This window comes from Lactuca saligna, chromosome 7 (genome assembly GCF_052625555.1).
Source record: "Lactuca saligna cultivar CGN05327 chromosome 7, ASM5262555v1, whole genome shotgun sequence".
In the NCBI taxonomy this organism is placed as follows: domain Eukaryota; kingdom Viridiplantae; phylum Streptophyta; class Magnoliopsida; order Asterales; family Asteraceae; genus Lactuca; species Lactuca saligna.
Window position 1 is genome coordinate 35377270 of NC_136423.1, and position 18436 is coordinate 35395705.

The 18436-nt window shown below is 32.4% G+C and overlaps 1 protein-coding gene across 1 annotated transcript; it reads left to right on the forward strand.

Moving 5' to 3' along the window:
- The first annotated feature begins 10062 nt into the window (after positions 1 to 10062).
- On the forward strand, positions 10063 to 11849 carry LOC145004626 (costunolide synthase-like). The gene is made up of 2 exons (XM_078963582.1): positions 10063 to 10963; positions 11062 to 11849. The coding sequence occupies exons 1-2, from the start codon at positions 10097 to 10099 to the stop codon at positions 11665 to 11667; spliced, it is 1473 nt and encodes a 490-aa protein (XP_078819708.1). The 5' UTR covers positions 10063 to 10096; the 3' UTR covers positions 11668 to 11849.
- Positions 11850 to 18436: the final 6587 nt, after the last annotated feature.

Consider the following 18436-nt stretch of genomic DNA (forward strand, 5'->3'; position numbering starts at 1 on the left):
ATTGTTGAGTCTAACTTTATGGTTTATACTTTTCTTTTCTAGGTATTTGTAGTTTGTAGTCTAGGGCCGAAAACAGCCTTGGTTTTTGTTGTAGCTTGGACCGAAATCATATGTGATTTCGGTCAAGCCATTGGGTTTTCAGTCCATATATATATATATATATATATATATATATATATATATATATATATATATATATATATATATATATATATATATATATATATATATATATATATATATATATATATATATATATATATATATATAGTCAAGGGTGATTTGTTCAAGGAAGGGGTTGTCATATGCAAGGGATGTGTTCTAGAGAAAGAGAAAGTAGAGAGAACGTGTGTTTGTATGTGTGTGTGAATCTTGTGTATTGGATCATATTGAATATTATTGTATACGTTGAATATTCATCTAGTTCTTCTTCTTCTTCTTCTCCATTTGATCTTGCATCATCCCCTTGGTTGAGATTTCGCACCATCAAGTAGATCTGATTGATACATCAAAGCGATTTAGGGACTTACAATTGGTATCAAACCTATCAAGCAATTCAATATTGTTTATCAGCACACACCTACATGTTTAGATCTGGTCAATCACCAGTATTGTGGTCCACGGAAACACGAAGGATATTGACAAGTTGGACTGATTAAAAGTTACAAGACATTGCACCTTTATTCCTAAATAGATCATTTAGTTGACGACGACCAAGAGTGCTGTTGTCCACTTAAATTTAGCAGCGAGATCTATAGATAACCTTTTAAATGGTTCATCTTTAGGTGCACTAGAATGTGTACCCCACTTCCCGACATACCCCTTAATCAAGAACTTCCAAAGAACTCCTTACTTTAGGTGAGTATTTAATCATTACAAGAGAAGATAGATATAGAAATACATATGTTGTATCCCAGGTCGGATGTCTTCCAGTCATGCAGAGGGTACAACATATGACTAACATAGATAGAGGGTTAGAGAGATAGTAGGGTGCATATGTTATGTCCCAGGTCGGATCTTCCGATTATGCAGAAGGGGCATCATATAGCTAACAGATAGAAAGAATTGCATATAGAAGGAGATGCATAGAGATAGAGTTGCATATGTTGCATTCCAGATCGGATATGTTCCAAACTCGCAAATGAGGCAACATATGACTAACAGATAGAAAGCAAGAAAATAATTTCCTATAGACCTACTTTATCAGAACCCCCAGTCGCCCTATCAGTATCAAAAATAAGGACATAAGTCCATACATTGAGGAAATGTTAAGCCACAGTTCTAGATACATATGACTTTAATGTATCCCATAGGATCCCTTGTTTATCTCACTGCTCAATCTATCCGAGCGTCGTATGATTAGTCCAAATGAAACTATCGAAGTTCACACTATCAAGTCCTTTCATTGTCAATCCATGTCTAGTCCTTTTGAATCTTTCGTGCCTACTAGCGCATTGAGCACATAGTCTAAAAATTTTAGTTTCAGTGCATTACATGCATCATAAATTTCCCTTTAGCACTAGACTTCATATCGCTTTCCAAATAATACCTACAAACAAAAAACCATAAGGACAATTTTTTTTTTTTTGGATTTTTGTTTTATAATTTTTTTGTATTTAGATTTTTCCCCCTTAATTTGAGCATGGTGAAGAAAGAAAATAAATGTGCAAGAAAAAATAAAAAATAAAAAATTGTCTTTGAAACGAATCATTTTAATAGAAACTTAGAAGTATCGAGAAGAAAACTCAAACCGTATTTCACCAACATCACACATATGCAACAGCATATTCAATCTTAGCTGTGTCTTAGTTCTGGAAGAGATCCAAAAATTCTCCACATCATTAAGTACAATCCCCATTTGTGATCCTCTTATTTCTTCTTTTCCTGCAAAGGACATAAACCCTAACTTAAGCTTATAAATGTTTTACAATTGAGAGATGTCCCTTATCATGTGCCTGGAACAGCCATTGTCTTCAAACTGAAGTCTGATGATATTCCTCCATAGGTTCTCCAGCACAGAGTGCGGGATTAGTTGATCTATGGAACCCAGTCCATTTTGAAACTAGGTCGACCTTTATCATCTACGTAAGGTACTCTCCCACGATATATCCTGTTTATCACATACAGAAGACGAAGAAATGTTAGAATCATTAGGTGATTTGGGAGTATGAAACTTTGGTACCCATTTGTAGTCAGCTTTAACCCATTTCTTTTTTGATCGAATGGATGACTTATCACTCGCTTTAGAACTTGAAATCGAACGTCAAGATTACTTTGAATTAATTGATCTTTGTTTAACTGGACCATCTTTTGAGTTTGGATTCTTGGCCGATATACTCTTCTTGTCCTTGCGAGTTTGATCCTTGCCCTTCTAGGCATTCCAGTCACTATTATTTGAACGTGGCCTCGAAGGGCTTCTTTTGAAAGATCTCCCTCTTGGTGCATTCTGCCAACCTTGTGCATAGTAGGGAACATATGCATGATTTGTACAATTTTTGGTGCCAATATTTCATCCAAAACAATTCAAAAATGCCAAAACCTTCATGAAAAAGTCCAAAAATGTTCAATAGCTTGCCATATTAATTGATACGATCCAAGCTTTGATACCACTTGTAAGTCCCTAAATCGAAAAGAAAGCTACAAACCCAGGGGGTTTGTTAGGTCATAAGAAAAAGAAAGCTAGAGATTTTGGGGTCTAAATTTATAGTCTTTACTTTGCTTTTCTACACATTCATAGTTCTTAGTCTAAGGCCGAAAACAGTCTTTGGTCAAGCCATTCGGTTTTAGGTTTGGGTTTTCGGTCCATATATATATATATATATATATATATATATATATATATATATATATATATATATATATATATATATATATATATATATATATATATATATATATATATATATATAGATATAGATATATATATATATATATATATATATATATATATAGGGGATTAGTCAAGGGTGGTATGTGCAAGGAAGGGGTTGCCATATGCAAGGGACGTGTTCTAGAGAGACAAAGTAGAGAAAAAGTGTGTGTATGTGTGTGTGTGTGTGAATCTTATGTATTGGATCATATTGAATGTCATTGTATACATTGAAGATTCATCTTGCTCTTATTCTTCTTCTTCTCCATTTGATCTTGTATCATCCACTTGATTAGGATTCTGCACCATGAAGTGGATTTGATTGATACATCAAAGCGATTTACGGACTTACAATTTTCACTATTTCCTATCTCCTCGTGCAAACATCTTCTCACATCTCTTCATAGAGTCATCATAGAAACGATATCATTTGTGAAAACTCTCCATCCCAATAAAAAGTCCTTATGATATGGGGCCAATATCAAGGAATGTGTTGTAAATCTAATTAAGAGAGGACACCCCAAATATAAAATGATGGGGTAAATTTTTTTTTGAGCAATTAGACATTTTTTAAAGCAATTTTTTTTTACCAAATTGTTTATTTGATGTAAATTTAAATCATTCATTTTTACTAAATTTGAAAAATATTATATATATATATATATATATATATATATATATATATATATATATATATATATATATATATATATATACAATCTTTACACTATTTAAAAAAAATGCATGAGGATAAAAAATTAAAATTTAAAAATTAAAAAAGACGATTTTGGTAGGTAAAAGGGTTTACATATGCTTCTTTTGTATATAAATGGAAAGGTACAAATGAACTTATTTAGATTTATGATTTTCACATGGATAGTTGAATCTTGTAGGTTTTGTGGTATATTGGAGCGTGTGAAGTCTGAACTTTAAGTTCAAAAATTTTATTTTTATTTTAAATAAACTTTGAAATGTCAATTTGCAAACTTATTAGTAAAATTTATAAAATTTCTAACAATGATTTTTAAGTTTTTGGGAGAAGCTGCTCACATGCCTCAAATGTAGATTGATAATTGGAATCTAACAATGGCATTCATCATCCTCGTAATGATAATAACATTTATAGGTATGGGAGGAGCTTGCAACTACATTTAAATTCAACAATGGATTAAGAAGTTACAAGGTTGAAATTGCCAGGGGGGGAGTTGAATATGAATGAACAACTTGATATTTAATGGCTTTATATATAGTCTACAAATAATCAAAGTCATAATATAAAATCTATAACAGCAAGGTCCCAAAAAGGATAAAAACTGATGGTGTGTCATGGGGATGGATTTTGAGCCCTTCCTCTGATGATTAGATTAGAGATATGGGCATGTTGGTCTCGTTAATTAGACCATTTCAGATATCTAACAGGTTTGACCATTGGAAATGCAGTGTCTGATGAAGTGATAATCGAGTAAAGAGAATCAAATCAGAGTAATATCAATATGAAATGAACACAAGGAGTAAATATAATCTTCCTTCAGCTCAATTATACTTCTATAGTTTTACAGAGAGTAAAAAGACAAGTGCTGTAAAGACCCTTATCTAACTCTAAGTAAAGTCCTTGTTTATAGGATACATGAAAGTATACAAAAAATACTAAGGCGTAGACATTAAGCTTCGAATATTAGACATCTTAGTAAATACATTTCAAAATATACAAAGGGTACAGACTTTGACTCATTACAACATAATTTCGACCTTTACAATCTCCCCCTTTGTAATGAAGTCGACATCTCTCAGTTCGTGAGAATCTGTATGGCATACATCATCACTCTTCGGATTTTCGTGTACCATGAGATAATCTTCTTAAGCTCCTTCTTGTCCCCTTCATTATTTTTCTTGCAACTATTCATATGAACAATGAAGTTCGTATATTAGGATGTCATATATCTTTCAGTTTCACAAGCTTGGAACAAAAATCTCTTGGCTTTTCCACCTTTATCCTTTCCAGCAAAAACCATTCCAAAAGGTTTTAAACAAATTTCCCCATCAGCATACTTCTTCAATTATGATTGAGACATTGTAGGTTCCATTGGCGCTTTAACTTCTAAACCCTTCACAATTGCAAGTTCCACATACATAAGACGCAAACACTCATAGTAATTATCCAAGAAGATCTTGATGTGAGCAAATCCAAGTCGAAAAACTTCGAGATCAGTTTCTCGAAGGTATGAAGAATTTTTGTCTTTTAAGAATAACGCAACTTGTATAAGATCATAGAAGTTCGTTAGTGGAAAATCAGCCACTGTAAAAATCATAATTTTGACCATTTTCCCTTGCAACAAAAAATCTCATATTCTGCATCATATCTTCGAATAAAACATCCATCTTGGTGCTAATCACTTTCTTTATTTTGATTAATGACCAAATTTCCTCTAGAGCTTTTGCAAGAACAACATGAAAACGAACCTTCATGTAGTTGTAGTCAGCTTCACTCTTCAATTTGTCAGAAATTTTGAACTGAGGCATCAGGAGCATCATTTCATTGATTGGGAAGTCAACCTGGCTTATGTTTGCATTCAAAACCACATAACTCTGTTTTGGTTTCTTATCAAACGCATACATGTGGTTATACGCCACCTTTGCTTCTATGGTCTCATAATTGTAATGTTTTGAAGGATCTCCTTTGTTCAATCCAGAAGGATCACTTGCTCTTTGCCTCATGATGCTTTGTACAACTCTTATTTTTTCAATCTCAGCTTCGGCCTCAGCTTTCTTCTCCTCCTTCGTTTTTTCAACAACAATCAACTTTCCTTTATCTATTGAACTTTCTGTAACATCTTTTGTTTTCGAAGCATCACCTTGACTAATGGATGAACCAATTATAATCCCCTTTGAGATTGGTTGTGATTGGCATTGACGTCACAATTATTGAAGTAATTGGCCCAACACTCGAAATTATTGGCTTAGTTGATGGAAGTTTTGAAGGGAAAATTTTTCCAACAACTTTAATCTCTCCATGAGAATCTTCACCCCCAACCTTTGCATGAGAATCTTCACCAAACATTTTCTCTCCCCCTTGCACCATTGTACTAACAGGTGGGGCACCTGTTGGTAGAATATTTGAAATTATAGATAAAGGAGCCAACTCCTTATGGAAAATTTCTTCGAACTGTGAAAATTTTTTAGAGAGGAATTCTGGAGTAATAATCGAAGATGAAGCAGGATTAAGCACTGAATCTTTTAAAACTTTTAGCAATGAAAGAACCTCCCCAAATTGTTGATTGTCACTTGTAGAAAGTTGAGTAATTTGAGGACTCAAGCTTTCATACAACTTGACATATTTCGTTACAGCTTCACAAATAATGTCAACCTTTTTGTGTAGAGTTGCATAATCATGCTGAACAACAGCAACTTCTTTAACCATATCATCACAAAGCTCTTGAAGCTTAAAGATGACATGTTCTCTAACCTTCTTCACATCCATAACAAACAAATTATGTCGTTCTTTTTGAAAATTTGTTAACTCCTTGATAGTCCCCACAAACTTTGAATTTAGAGAATTATCCCTTAACTCTGTTGCTGATCAGCATGATCCACCATCTCTAAAATTTGTAACTCTGAGTCTTTAACCATGCCCGACACTTTACTCACCATTTGAGCTTCAAATTCCTTCATCAGTCCATCAAGTTCAAAACTGAAAACTGAACTGCCTCCATATCTGCTTAAGTCTAAATAATGTAATTCATCCTCTTATTCAGAATTTTCAACTACTTCATGGACATCAACATATGGTCAAGGAAGTCTTCTTCTTTATCATCAAATGCCAAGTCTTCGAAAGTGCCTCCAAAACCACCTTCTTCATTCTCAGACTCATCCATTGTTTTTGGTGGATCAGTAGATTGTGATGAAAAAATTCATGTAAAGGGTTGATTGATTATGTTTTCAAAGGTGGGTGACTCAGTGGTGGAAGTCGTAGGTATAATATATTAAGGTAAAGAAACAAAAGCACTGGAAAAAGGTTCGACAGGAATAACAACTTGAGTACCTTGGAGAGATTGTGAAGTTTCTTTAGATAAATCTCCTTCACCCATGATGTAATTTACATCCGTATTAGATACGTTTTTAGTGATGTCTGAAGTTCGTACCTCCTCATGTAATGATTTAGCAGACGAAACTTCGGGTGGTATGACAAAAGTCTTCTCAGCAGATGAAGGTTCGATAATAGGAATAGCTTCGGGAGTTTCAGGCAGATCTTCGTCTTCAGAAGATTGTGTTGGAATAACAAGCTACCTCTTCTTTGTCTTCTTCTTCTTCTTCGAAATGCTCTTTGTAATATCTTCTGTAGTTTGGGATGGTGCATCAACATTAGCCTAAGTACCCATGAGTAAGGTTTTGAAATTTTCTGAAGAACAAATCAACTTTGCAGAGAGAATTTTGGGAATTTTTCTTTCGAAAGCGTAAATTGATCAAGAACCCTTGAATCCCCTTTTATATGTATCCCTAAAGTTTGAATTTGAAGTGAGATATACATTTAATGAAATCCAACATGGCACCTTGAAACTCGCACCACTATTCCGATAAAGTACCTACGCATGAAAAAGTAACGGTCACTTCTCCTTGAAAACCGGATAGAATACAAGACGTCACTTCTAACAGCCTATTTATTTCTCCCAATGGAATATGAAGTGTAATCAACCTTTGGATGGAGGTTAGCTTCTTTCACTTTTGGGATTTAAAAATCATCAGCCTGAGTTGGTATTACTCAAAACCTCAAGGATTTCATGAGTGTAGTGTACCAAAGAAAAAGACAAGAATCAAATAAAAATAAACTTTGGATTTTTTATTGTCACACCCCAAAACCGAGAACGGCGGAAACGTTATGGGGCGGAGGACGTAATGTAATGTATCACAACAATGTAAAGTAGTAAAGAAGCAACAACATCATCTATTGCATTAATAGTATAATTTTAAATACATGTGTGTTCTCTCATAATATAAGACAACATAATGAATAATCAAAATAAAAGATGAGTCTTGACTGCTCCGTCTTCACAAAACCTGATCGTCGTACCTGTCTATTTTTGACCTGGGAATACAAGTTATTTTGAATACGAGTATCAATAATAAAGCTGGTGAATTCATAAGTATTATCGTGTCTTTGATTTGTAAGACTGTAAAGTAAAGACTTGTAAATATTTTGAGAAAAGTTTATATAAGTATGAAAATGTTTGTAAGTAATTGTAAACGCTTGAAAACCCTAGAAAATCCTATATTTCCTACTAGTATAAAAGTAGTCTTCTACCAAGACCCGACTGTTTAGAAAGCAGTCTTCTACCGAGACCCGACTGTTTTGTAAGTAAGCATCTCTATAAATGTGACGGTTTTTCCCTGTTTAACTATTATTATAAAACTATAGTCTACCTCGTCGTTTATGCATATGAATCACAATATAAAGGTAATAAGGAAAATAGTATATCTATATCAAATATATCCTACCTCGTCGTTCATGTGAATGTGTCACAAAGTAAAGGAAGGAAAATAATATAATAACTAAAATTGTATCCTTTTGCACTAGGATATTCACGGCGTGGAAAATCACCGAACAGTACAACCGTAAACACCCGTCGATGATCATTTTCCCTACTGTAGCTAACATCCTTGGGGGTGGAATCGTAGGTCCCGAAACATTTGTAACAGATTCTATGTAATAGTATCTATTAAACGTATTAATGTAAACGTGTTCGTGTAAGCGTATCTATGTAAACGTATTCATGTGCGCATATCTATGTAAACGTACTTATGTAAACGTATTCATGTAAGCGTATCTATGTAAATGTACTTATGTAAACGTATCTATGTAAACGTATTCATGTAAACGTACTTATGTAAACGTATCTATGTAAACGTATTCATGTAAGCGTATTTCTTCATATAGTATGTAATGTATTAGTATAGACTCATGAATGAAATGGTTCTTGTGTGATTCTTTGTACTTGGAATAGTAAGTAGTATTTCCTAACTATACATATTATAGTTACTATTAATGTACATGTATACCCGAAACTATGCTTTTGCTACCCAAAGGTACTAAACTGGCTTATGGAACTTTTATGTCTATATATGTGTACATGATATATAACTAATATTTAGATGACATTCGGACGAATAACCGGTGCTCTAAGGCCACATCCCAACGAGGAAAAGGAAATAAAGCAAGCTAGCCGTCCTAAGTCCTTTAAACATTATTTGTGTAACTATACATATATAGGCATGCATTTGACAATATAAAAGTATAAAATAAGTTTTGTAAAACCTTTGAAAAGTTTAATACTAAGAAATGATGACTTGATGTCAGTTTATAAAACTATTTGAAAGTAGTTTGTTTAATAAGATAATTTTAAGTATAAGGAAAACATTTGTTTGAAACACAATTGTAACAGAGTTTGAAAGCAATCATACAGTATGTAAAGCAGTTTGATAAAGAGTTTTAACATGTAAAAACGTTTGAGAAAGTCATTTGAAATAATCTTTTATCTTAATATATTTGCCGATTCAAAAAAAAAAAAAAAAACTTTTATAACTGATTGTGACACCTTAAAACCAAATAATGGCAATCTTAATAGAGATGTTAATTTGGGAACTCGCATAAAATGATAAACATGCAGCAATGAAAAAAGTTTGCAGAAAACAAGAAAGTAGAGGATGATTCATACCGGTCAAAGGCAACACTTTCACAAAAGGATCATCCCACAATATCACTTAAAATTAGGATTTTGGCACATTTTCAACACCTAATGCGAAACCAAATTAACACTTAAAAGACAAACAGTTGTCAAAATTCTTTACACTTCATAGAATAAGTTCTAAAAGGGACCAATTTGAAATAGATGTTATTAGTAGAAAATCTGGAATTTTTGTTTAATCCCTAAGCCATTTGGTTAATAATGTGACTTTCTCTGTATTTAATCACTTAAAACTTTGGACTAAGAAAAATGAAGTGTACATTTATTGACCAATATCCAGTATAATCCATCGACACCAATCGTGTGACACAAAATAGAATAAGTAAGAAATTGACGTTTTGTGTGGCGTTCCATGACTATGCATTTTAATATTTAATGTCTAAAATGTTGTCGTTCAATCTTGACGACAAAATCATAATCCATCAACAAATCTAGCGTAGTATAAATACCAGCATCATTAGCTTAATAACAACCACCACCAACTACAACAATGGAGCCTCTCACCATCGTCTCCCTCGCTGTGGCTTCATTCATTCTCTTTGTCTTTTGGGCATTATCACCCAAGACCTCCAAGAACTTGCCACCAGGTCCACCAAAACTACCTATCATCGGAAACATTCACCAACTCAAAAGCCCAACTCCTCATCGAGTTCTTAGAAACTTAGCCAAGAAATATGGCCCCATCATGCATCTACAGCTCGGACAAGTCTCTACAGTCGTCGTGTCTACACCTCGACTTGCTCGAGAGATCATGAAAACCAACGATATCAGCTTTGCTGACAGACCCACCACCACAACCTCCCAAATATTCTTTTACAAAGCTCAAGACATTGGGTGGGCTCCTTATGGCGAATACTGGAGGCAGATGAAGAAGATTTGCACCTTGGAGCTTCTTAGTGCCAAAAAAGTTCGATCTTTTAGCTCTATTCGGGAAGAGGAGCTTAGACGTATCAGTAAGGTTCTTGAATCGAAAGCTGGAACACCCGTCAACTTCACGGAGATGACTGTGGAGATGGTGAATAATGTCATCTGCAAGGCTACGTTGGGAGATTCCTGTAAAGACCAGGTTACTCTGATCGAGGTTTTGTATGATGTGTTGAAAACTTTGAGTGCTTTCAATCTAGCATCGTATTATCCTGGTCTACAGTTTCTTAATGTGATCTTGGGGAAGAAAGCCAAGTGGTTGAAGATGCAGAAACAGCTTGATGACATCTTGGAAGATGTGTTAAAGGAACACAGATCTAAAGGAAGAAACAAGAGCGATCAGGAAGATCTAGTTGATGTTCTTTTGAGAGTCAAAGACACCGGTGGACTGGATTTCACAGTCACAGATGAACACGTCAAAGCCGTTGTTCTGGTATGAATATATATACACATACACAAACTTTCAATCACCCAACATGTACATGGCTTTTAAATTCATAATCTAATTAACATGTTTTTGTTTTAATCCAGGATATGTTAACTGCTGGAACAGATACATCTTCAGCAACACTTGAATGGGCGATGACTGAGCTCATGAGGAACCCTCACATGATGAAGAGAGCACAAGAAGAAGTGAGATCGGTGGTGAAAGGAGACACAATCACCGAAACGGATTTACAGAGCTTGCATTACCTGAAACTAATAGTAAAGGAAACATTGAGGTTACATGCTCCTACACCTTTATTAGTACCCAGAGAATGCCGACAAGCTTGCAACGTCGATGGATATGATATTCCGGCGAAGACTAAGATCCTTGTAAACGCCTGGGCTTGTGGAACAGACCCTGACAGTTGGAAAGATGCCGAAAGCTTCATCCCGGAGAGATTTGAAAACTGTCCGATCAATTACATGGGTGCAGATTTCGAGTTCATTCCTTTCGGTGCTGGCCGGAGAATTTGCCCCGGACTTACATTTGGGTTGAGTATGGTTGAATACCCACTTGCTAATTTCTTGTATCATTTTGATTGGAAGCTTCCAAATGGAATGAAACCCCATGAGCTTGACATCACAGAAATCACAGGGATTTCAACATCACTCAAACATCAGTTGAAAATCGTCCCGATCCTCAAGTCCTAGGCAAAGTAAAAGAAGCTGATCAGCCTGTAAGTCTTTAACTGGACCACCCATCCATGTGTTGATGCTGCCACTGTCTCACTGTTGTTCGTTCTTATCGTATTGTATACAAAATTTTCGTGTACATTTTGTTATGGGTTCGCAATAATTAATCAATAATATAAATATTCAATCATTATTTATCACTCACGAACAATATTTTAAAAAGCTAGTCATAGTTTTCGTCGATCACCATTAATATATATGACTTCAAGACTCACATCCCACGTTTGAAACAAAAAAACGCCTTCAATCATATGTATATATATAAATTATTTAAAAAGTTGGATGATAGTAAAAAGTATATATATATATATATATATATATATATATATATATATATATATATATATATATATATATATATATATATATATATATATATATATATATATATATATATATATATTCAGTCCAATTTCGGTAAGGAAACAAAAAAATAGTGATGATTGTGATGATAGTTCTTCACAACCTATTTCTTCAAAGGCACAATGGTAAAAAAAATACTTAAGTGTGGTGCGTTCGCGTGCGACCAGCTGGCTCAAGTGTTTGTCAAATTAAGTTAGGGTTTAGGGCCCCCAATTTTAAATCTTTTACAATAATTCTAGTCCAGAAAGTCTCGATCATTCCATTGTAATCTTCTTGCTTCTCATCTTCTCCTCGTGTCCTCCAATCTCTATTCTACACTAGTATGAAAGTGAAAGGCGAGAACACAGTAGCCTTCCTTATTCTTTTTCTTGCTTCTATTCTCCATTCTCTGATAATCTGATTCAGTGATTGTTATTCTCCATTGACCATTGTTCACGGGGGTCAAGAGGTCAAAACCTCAACTGATGATGAACTGAAACGTAAAAACGGTATGTGATTCTCCATTGGAGTTTTTCTGTTTTCCAATTTCCATTATCTAATCACTTATTTAATTTCTAAAAAATTTTATTCTACGTCTTTTTGGAAGTGAAAGATTAAGGAATTCAACGCAGTAGCAGAGCTAGATGGGGCGTTGGGGTACTACAGTACCCTCAAAAAATTATTATTATTATTATTATTATTATTATTATTATTATTATTATTATTATTATTATTATTATTATTATTATTATTATTATTATTATATATATATATATATATATATATATATATATATATATATACTAGCCGTTACCCGCGCACAGTGGCGGGGACAAATAGTTTCTTTCAACGATATTTTTTTAAAGAAAAATGTTATGTTCCAAAAGAAAGTTCATGTCGTGGGTGAGAGGAAGGGCGGTAGTCGTGATAGTGCTTAATTGAAGGCGGAAGGAGGCAGAGCGGCTGTGGTGGTGGTGATAAATGGTTGAAGTGTTGAGATTGGCGGGTTCAATTTGCAAATGAATTCTTTTATTAATTTGATACCAGATTTTTAGGGATAAAGGATAGGGTGAAAGTTTTAATATTATTATATTATAAATGGGTTGTACTTCAAGCTTAATAGTTTGGACGTCTTAAAAAAATAATATTATTATATTCAATCTATTTATAGAAATAGTTAGATTTCTTTTATAAGTAGTATATATATATATATATATATATATATATATATATATAATTTTATTTATAAACATTTTTCATGTTATTATACCCCCAAATAAAGAGATTATAACATGTTTTTTAATGTACGATATTGGATAACTACATATAATATATATTGACAATGTTTGTACCCTTATATCAAAATTCCTGATTCCGCCACTGATTCAACGTTTTTTTGAGATTTAATTGATTATAATCCTGATCTTTATGGTTACTTTTATCGCTTTTATTGTATCTATCATTTATATATGATTGTTAAAATTAAGCAAGTGATATGATGTCTTGGTTAAAACCAATGAATAATAATGAGTCAAAACAAAGATCTCTTGAATCTATAATATGTATTATTGTATACATATATGAATATATATTAATAGAATTCCAAATAGTAAAAAAAAATGATGAATTTAGATCTCTGTAATTTTGTATAGGGCAAATATTATTTTAGCCCATCGAACTTTTCGTGTTTATTTTAAAAGGTCATTTAATTTATTTTTTTTTCGTACATTAAGGGAATAAACTATCGTTTGACCTATTAAAAAAGTCACTTGACCTACTATAACAGGTTTTAATCTCAGACTGTAGCTTCATCTCCTCCAACCTCCTCCCTTGTAACAGTAACATGTTTCCCCTCTCCAAACTTATCCCCAAAACTAAATTGAAGTACTTCCCACTTTAGAATCATTTGTGGTGAATCGGAACAATCTAATTCATCTTCTTTGTGAATCGGTGTACTAGAAACGTGAATCGGAACAATCCAATTCATCTTCTTTTTTTATTAATCCGAGCTTCAATTGTTGATTTCGGATTCTTTGTATATCAGTTTCATTCTAATGCTACTTGAGATTAGAACCTGTTATAGATCAATTTCAAATTTCAGATTTTGTACAAATTTCTATCTTCAAGGGCTTGAAATCAAATGAAAACCCGATTTTGTCGATTTGAAGAAAATCTAAAACCTTTGGATGCCTTTTGACACCATGTTCATCCCCATTGCAGAACTCACGCTACATGTAAATCTGATGTAGAGATTTTTTTCGGCGATTAAGCATTTAATGCTTTAAAGTCGAGCAAATCGCAACCAAATATCCCTCTGTCGTAGCCATGGGCACCATGTACTCGCCATCATTCAACAACGAAGGTCCTTTAATTCCGACAGGCACCTGAACATAACCAATAGGCATCTCACAACACTGCCCCAATATCGAATTGTAATCGAATCCTTCAAGTGGTAACCCTAATAACAACCTCCCCGTTTTCTCTCTAACGTCTCCCATCGAATCGAAGCCGCTCTCCGGCAGTCCACATGTGAAGTACTGATGAAGGATTGAACGAAATCGATGCCAAAGAACCCTAGAAGGTAGATGATGGAAAGAATGAGGGAGACGATGGTGGCGAGTTCGAAGAGGGTAACGACATGAAGAGGGGTAGAGGACCAAATTTTACCTGGTTATCTGGTATCAGGTCAAATAAGGACCTTTTAAAACGGTAAATTCGTAATTCATTCCCTAAATGTACAAAAAAAAAAAATAATAATAATAAATAAATAAATAAATAAATTGGGGACCTTTTAAAATAAACACGAGAAATTCGATAGGCTAATATGACATTTGCCAATTTGTATAATATCTCTATAAATATTATTTCAATGACTTAAAACTTTGTCATGTCTGTAAAGGCCAAATGGCTCTGCATGTGACTCGCGTCCGTGTTACTTAATACGGACTCAAGTATTTAGTTATGTGCGACAAATAATCATTCAACGTCATGTAAGTAAGTTTTATTGTTTCTTTTTGTTTTTTTTAATTTAAAAACAATAATATATATATATATATATATATATATATATATATATATATATATATATATATACTCGGTTTTAAAAAAAATGTTTTCTTTTCCTTTTTTCTTTTAAACAAATTAATTTTTTTTTCTTTTTTTAATATATTTACCACATACTTGAAGATACTAGTGTTTTTGTTTTTATTTTTTATTATTTTTTATTTTTTATTTTTGGATTTTTTTTTTAAACTAAATATTGGTTTGAGATTTTAATTTTTAACAACTATAAAAATTTTAATAAAAATATTACGGATCATAATATTTTACGTTCATATTTTTTTTTTAAATCATATTACTTTTTTAATCATAAAATTTTAAATCAAATTATTTTGTATCATAGTATTTTGGATCACATCATTTTTGAACCATATGATATTGGATCAATAATACATTCAATTACATAAAAAAAAAAATTCAAAAAAATTATGGATCGTTATATATTTTGAATCATTTAAGTCTACATCATAAAATATATAATTAATGATAATAAAATATTTGAATCTAAATACTTTTATATCATAAAAAATTAAGACATCAACAAGTTGAATCAAAAGTTTTTTTGAATCATAACATTTTGGATCATATTATGTTCAACATTTAGAAAAAGAAAATTAATATTTCTTAAAATTAAAAATAAATACTTCAAAAAACTTAGTTTTGAAAAATTCTTTTTGCAAAGTCACTTGTATATTGAGTAGAAGTATCTCTTAAATTTTTATAATTTTGAAGAATTTCTTTTTTTAAGTTCTTTTTAAAAAAATCAAATTTTCATAATTGTGCTCATTTTGTTGAGAATTAAATTTTAAAAAACTTTGATCTTTTCAAAAAAACAAATTCAAATAAAAAAAATTATGAACGAAACACAAAGTGGGTAGAAAAAAACTCACTAAATGAGAGTTTGACATATGTAGAAAGAGAAAGAGAGAGAGAGAGAGAGAGAGAGAGAGAGAGAGAGAGAGAGAGAGAGAGAGAGAGAGAGAGAGAGAGAGAGGTGCATTAGATTAGATTTGTATATGACAAATATTATATGATGTATAATAGTAACAATGAAGCACAACACACATAAACATTTCCTTTTAAGAAAAGAAAATTAGAAATAGTAATTATAATGGCATAATTGACATTTTGATTAATTCATAACTAGTAAAAAAACTGGGCTTTGTCCTGGGTCAGTATTGTTTTTAAACCTTTTTCCCAATTAAGGCATCATACTTTAAAAGGTTTATTTTTACCTATAGTAACAACGTTCTTACATAGTGCTACAAATACTTTATTTGATATCTATCGCTATCATTGCTAATTAAATATGTGTTGTTATTTGAGGAAAATAATACTATATAGTAGAATATTAAAGATGAGGGGACCAATAACGCCAACTCCATAAACTAATGCGGCAAAAACTTGAGGTGTCACATTTGGTAAATTCTAGGGATCAAAAATGAGAAACTCTTGAACCATTTGTGGCTAAGAGTAGAGAATATCGAATTCGGGGGACCAAAAGTATCAATTGCACAAACTAATATGATAAAAAGTTTATGAGCGACCAAAAGTAGCATACTGTTGAAACTTTTGTGGCAAAACTTATATATGTGTTGTTATTTGAGTAAAATAAGACTATAGAGTGGAATATCAAAGGTAGGGGACCAAAAGTGGCAATTCCACAAACTAATGTGTCAAAAATTTGAAGTGTCACATTTGGTAAATGTCATGGACCAAAAGTAGGAAACATTTAAACCTTTGTGGCAAGCAGCACAAAATATCAAAGCTGGGATACCAAAAGTGAAACTCCACAAAATAATATGGTAAAAAAAATTAAGGACGGACCAAAAGTAGGTAAATGTTAAAAATTTTGTAGCAAAACATTAAAAAAGTTGAAGAGAGACCAAAATAACAAAATATTAAAATTATTGTGGCAAAACTGAGAATTATAGAAATTATACTATTCCTAAGAGCTTTACGTTTATATATATATATATATATATATATATATATATATATATATATATATATATATATATATAGAGAGAGAGAGAGAGAGAGAGTGTGTGTGTGTGTGTGTGTGTGAGTGAGAGGAGGGTTCAATTGAAAAAATATATATATTTAGAATAAGCAAATGAAGTTGGGCTACTAATTTCGAATCTACCACTTAATCGCTCCAGCATACCATGCCAAGAGAACAAATCATATTCTTATATGAATATATATATATATATATATATATATATATATATATATATATATATATATATATATATATATATATATATATATATATATATGGATATGTATATTCATATATGAAGAAGTGTATTCATATATGAATATGTAGATTCATATATGAATATGGCGACAATGTGTGGTAGCAGAAGTGGCGTTGGTTGATTGCGGAGGTCGTGGTGATGGCGAAAGTAGCGGTGCTATTGTTAACGGTGGTTGGTGATAGAGGAAGGTGGTGAATTCATATATGAATACACTTAGGTGTTGTTTGTTTTTTCTAAAAAAACACTTGACCATTCGTAGATGTTTGTTTTTCAAAAGACATCTAACTTAAAAATTGTTTTGTGTGTGTTGCGTAGCGTAGCGCTAGACCATCCGCTTTAAACCTTTTCATACCTTTAACTAATTGCATCAGTCTGCAGACCTTAAAAAACAAACAGACTTTTTATTACATAACTTCCTCATACGAAGTCAGATTTTGGCATTCTCTTTATGGACGCTCTCAGGTTAACATATTTATGACTTTCATTTAGATTACTAAGGCTAAAAGTCGCTCTATCATCAATTCACTATTTACATCTCTCCGGTGTCGTGTCGGTTCTGTCATGAAACTTCGACGGGTCATAACTTCTTCATTATAACTCGAATTTCGGAGATCTTTATATGTACGAAACCCTTGAGACATATTCTACAACTTGGTTAAGATTATTTATTCTAAATAAACTAATGCAGCAAAAACTTGAAGTGTCACACTTGGTTACTCAAAATAAAAAAAATGATAAACAATTTTATATATAACTAATTAGTAATAAGCATCATGAATTGACTAGCAATGAACAAGAATACACCATGAACTAATGAAAACTGAAAATATATATCCATAATATACAATGACTTTAATAATTATCATTTATATGATTAGATACATATATGAATGTAATCCCACACACTAAAAGTTGTTTCAAAGGGTGAGCCTCATTACATTAACAATTAAATTGAGTTATAACAATGATAGTGAAGATAAAAAAAAAAAAAAAAAAAGTAGAGAAAAGAAACAAGCAAATGAAATCATGAAGTGTAGAACTCTATAAAACACAAACGTGAA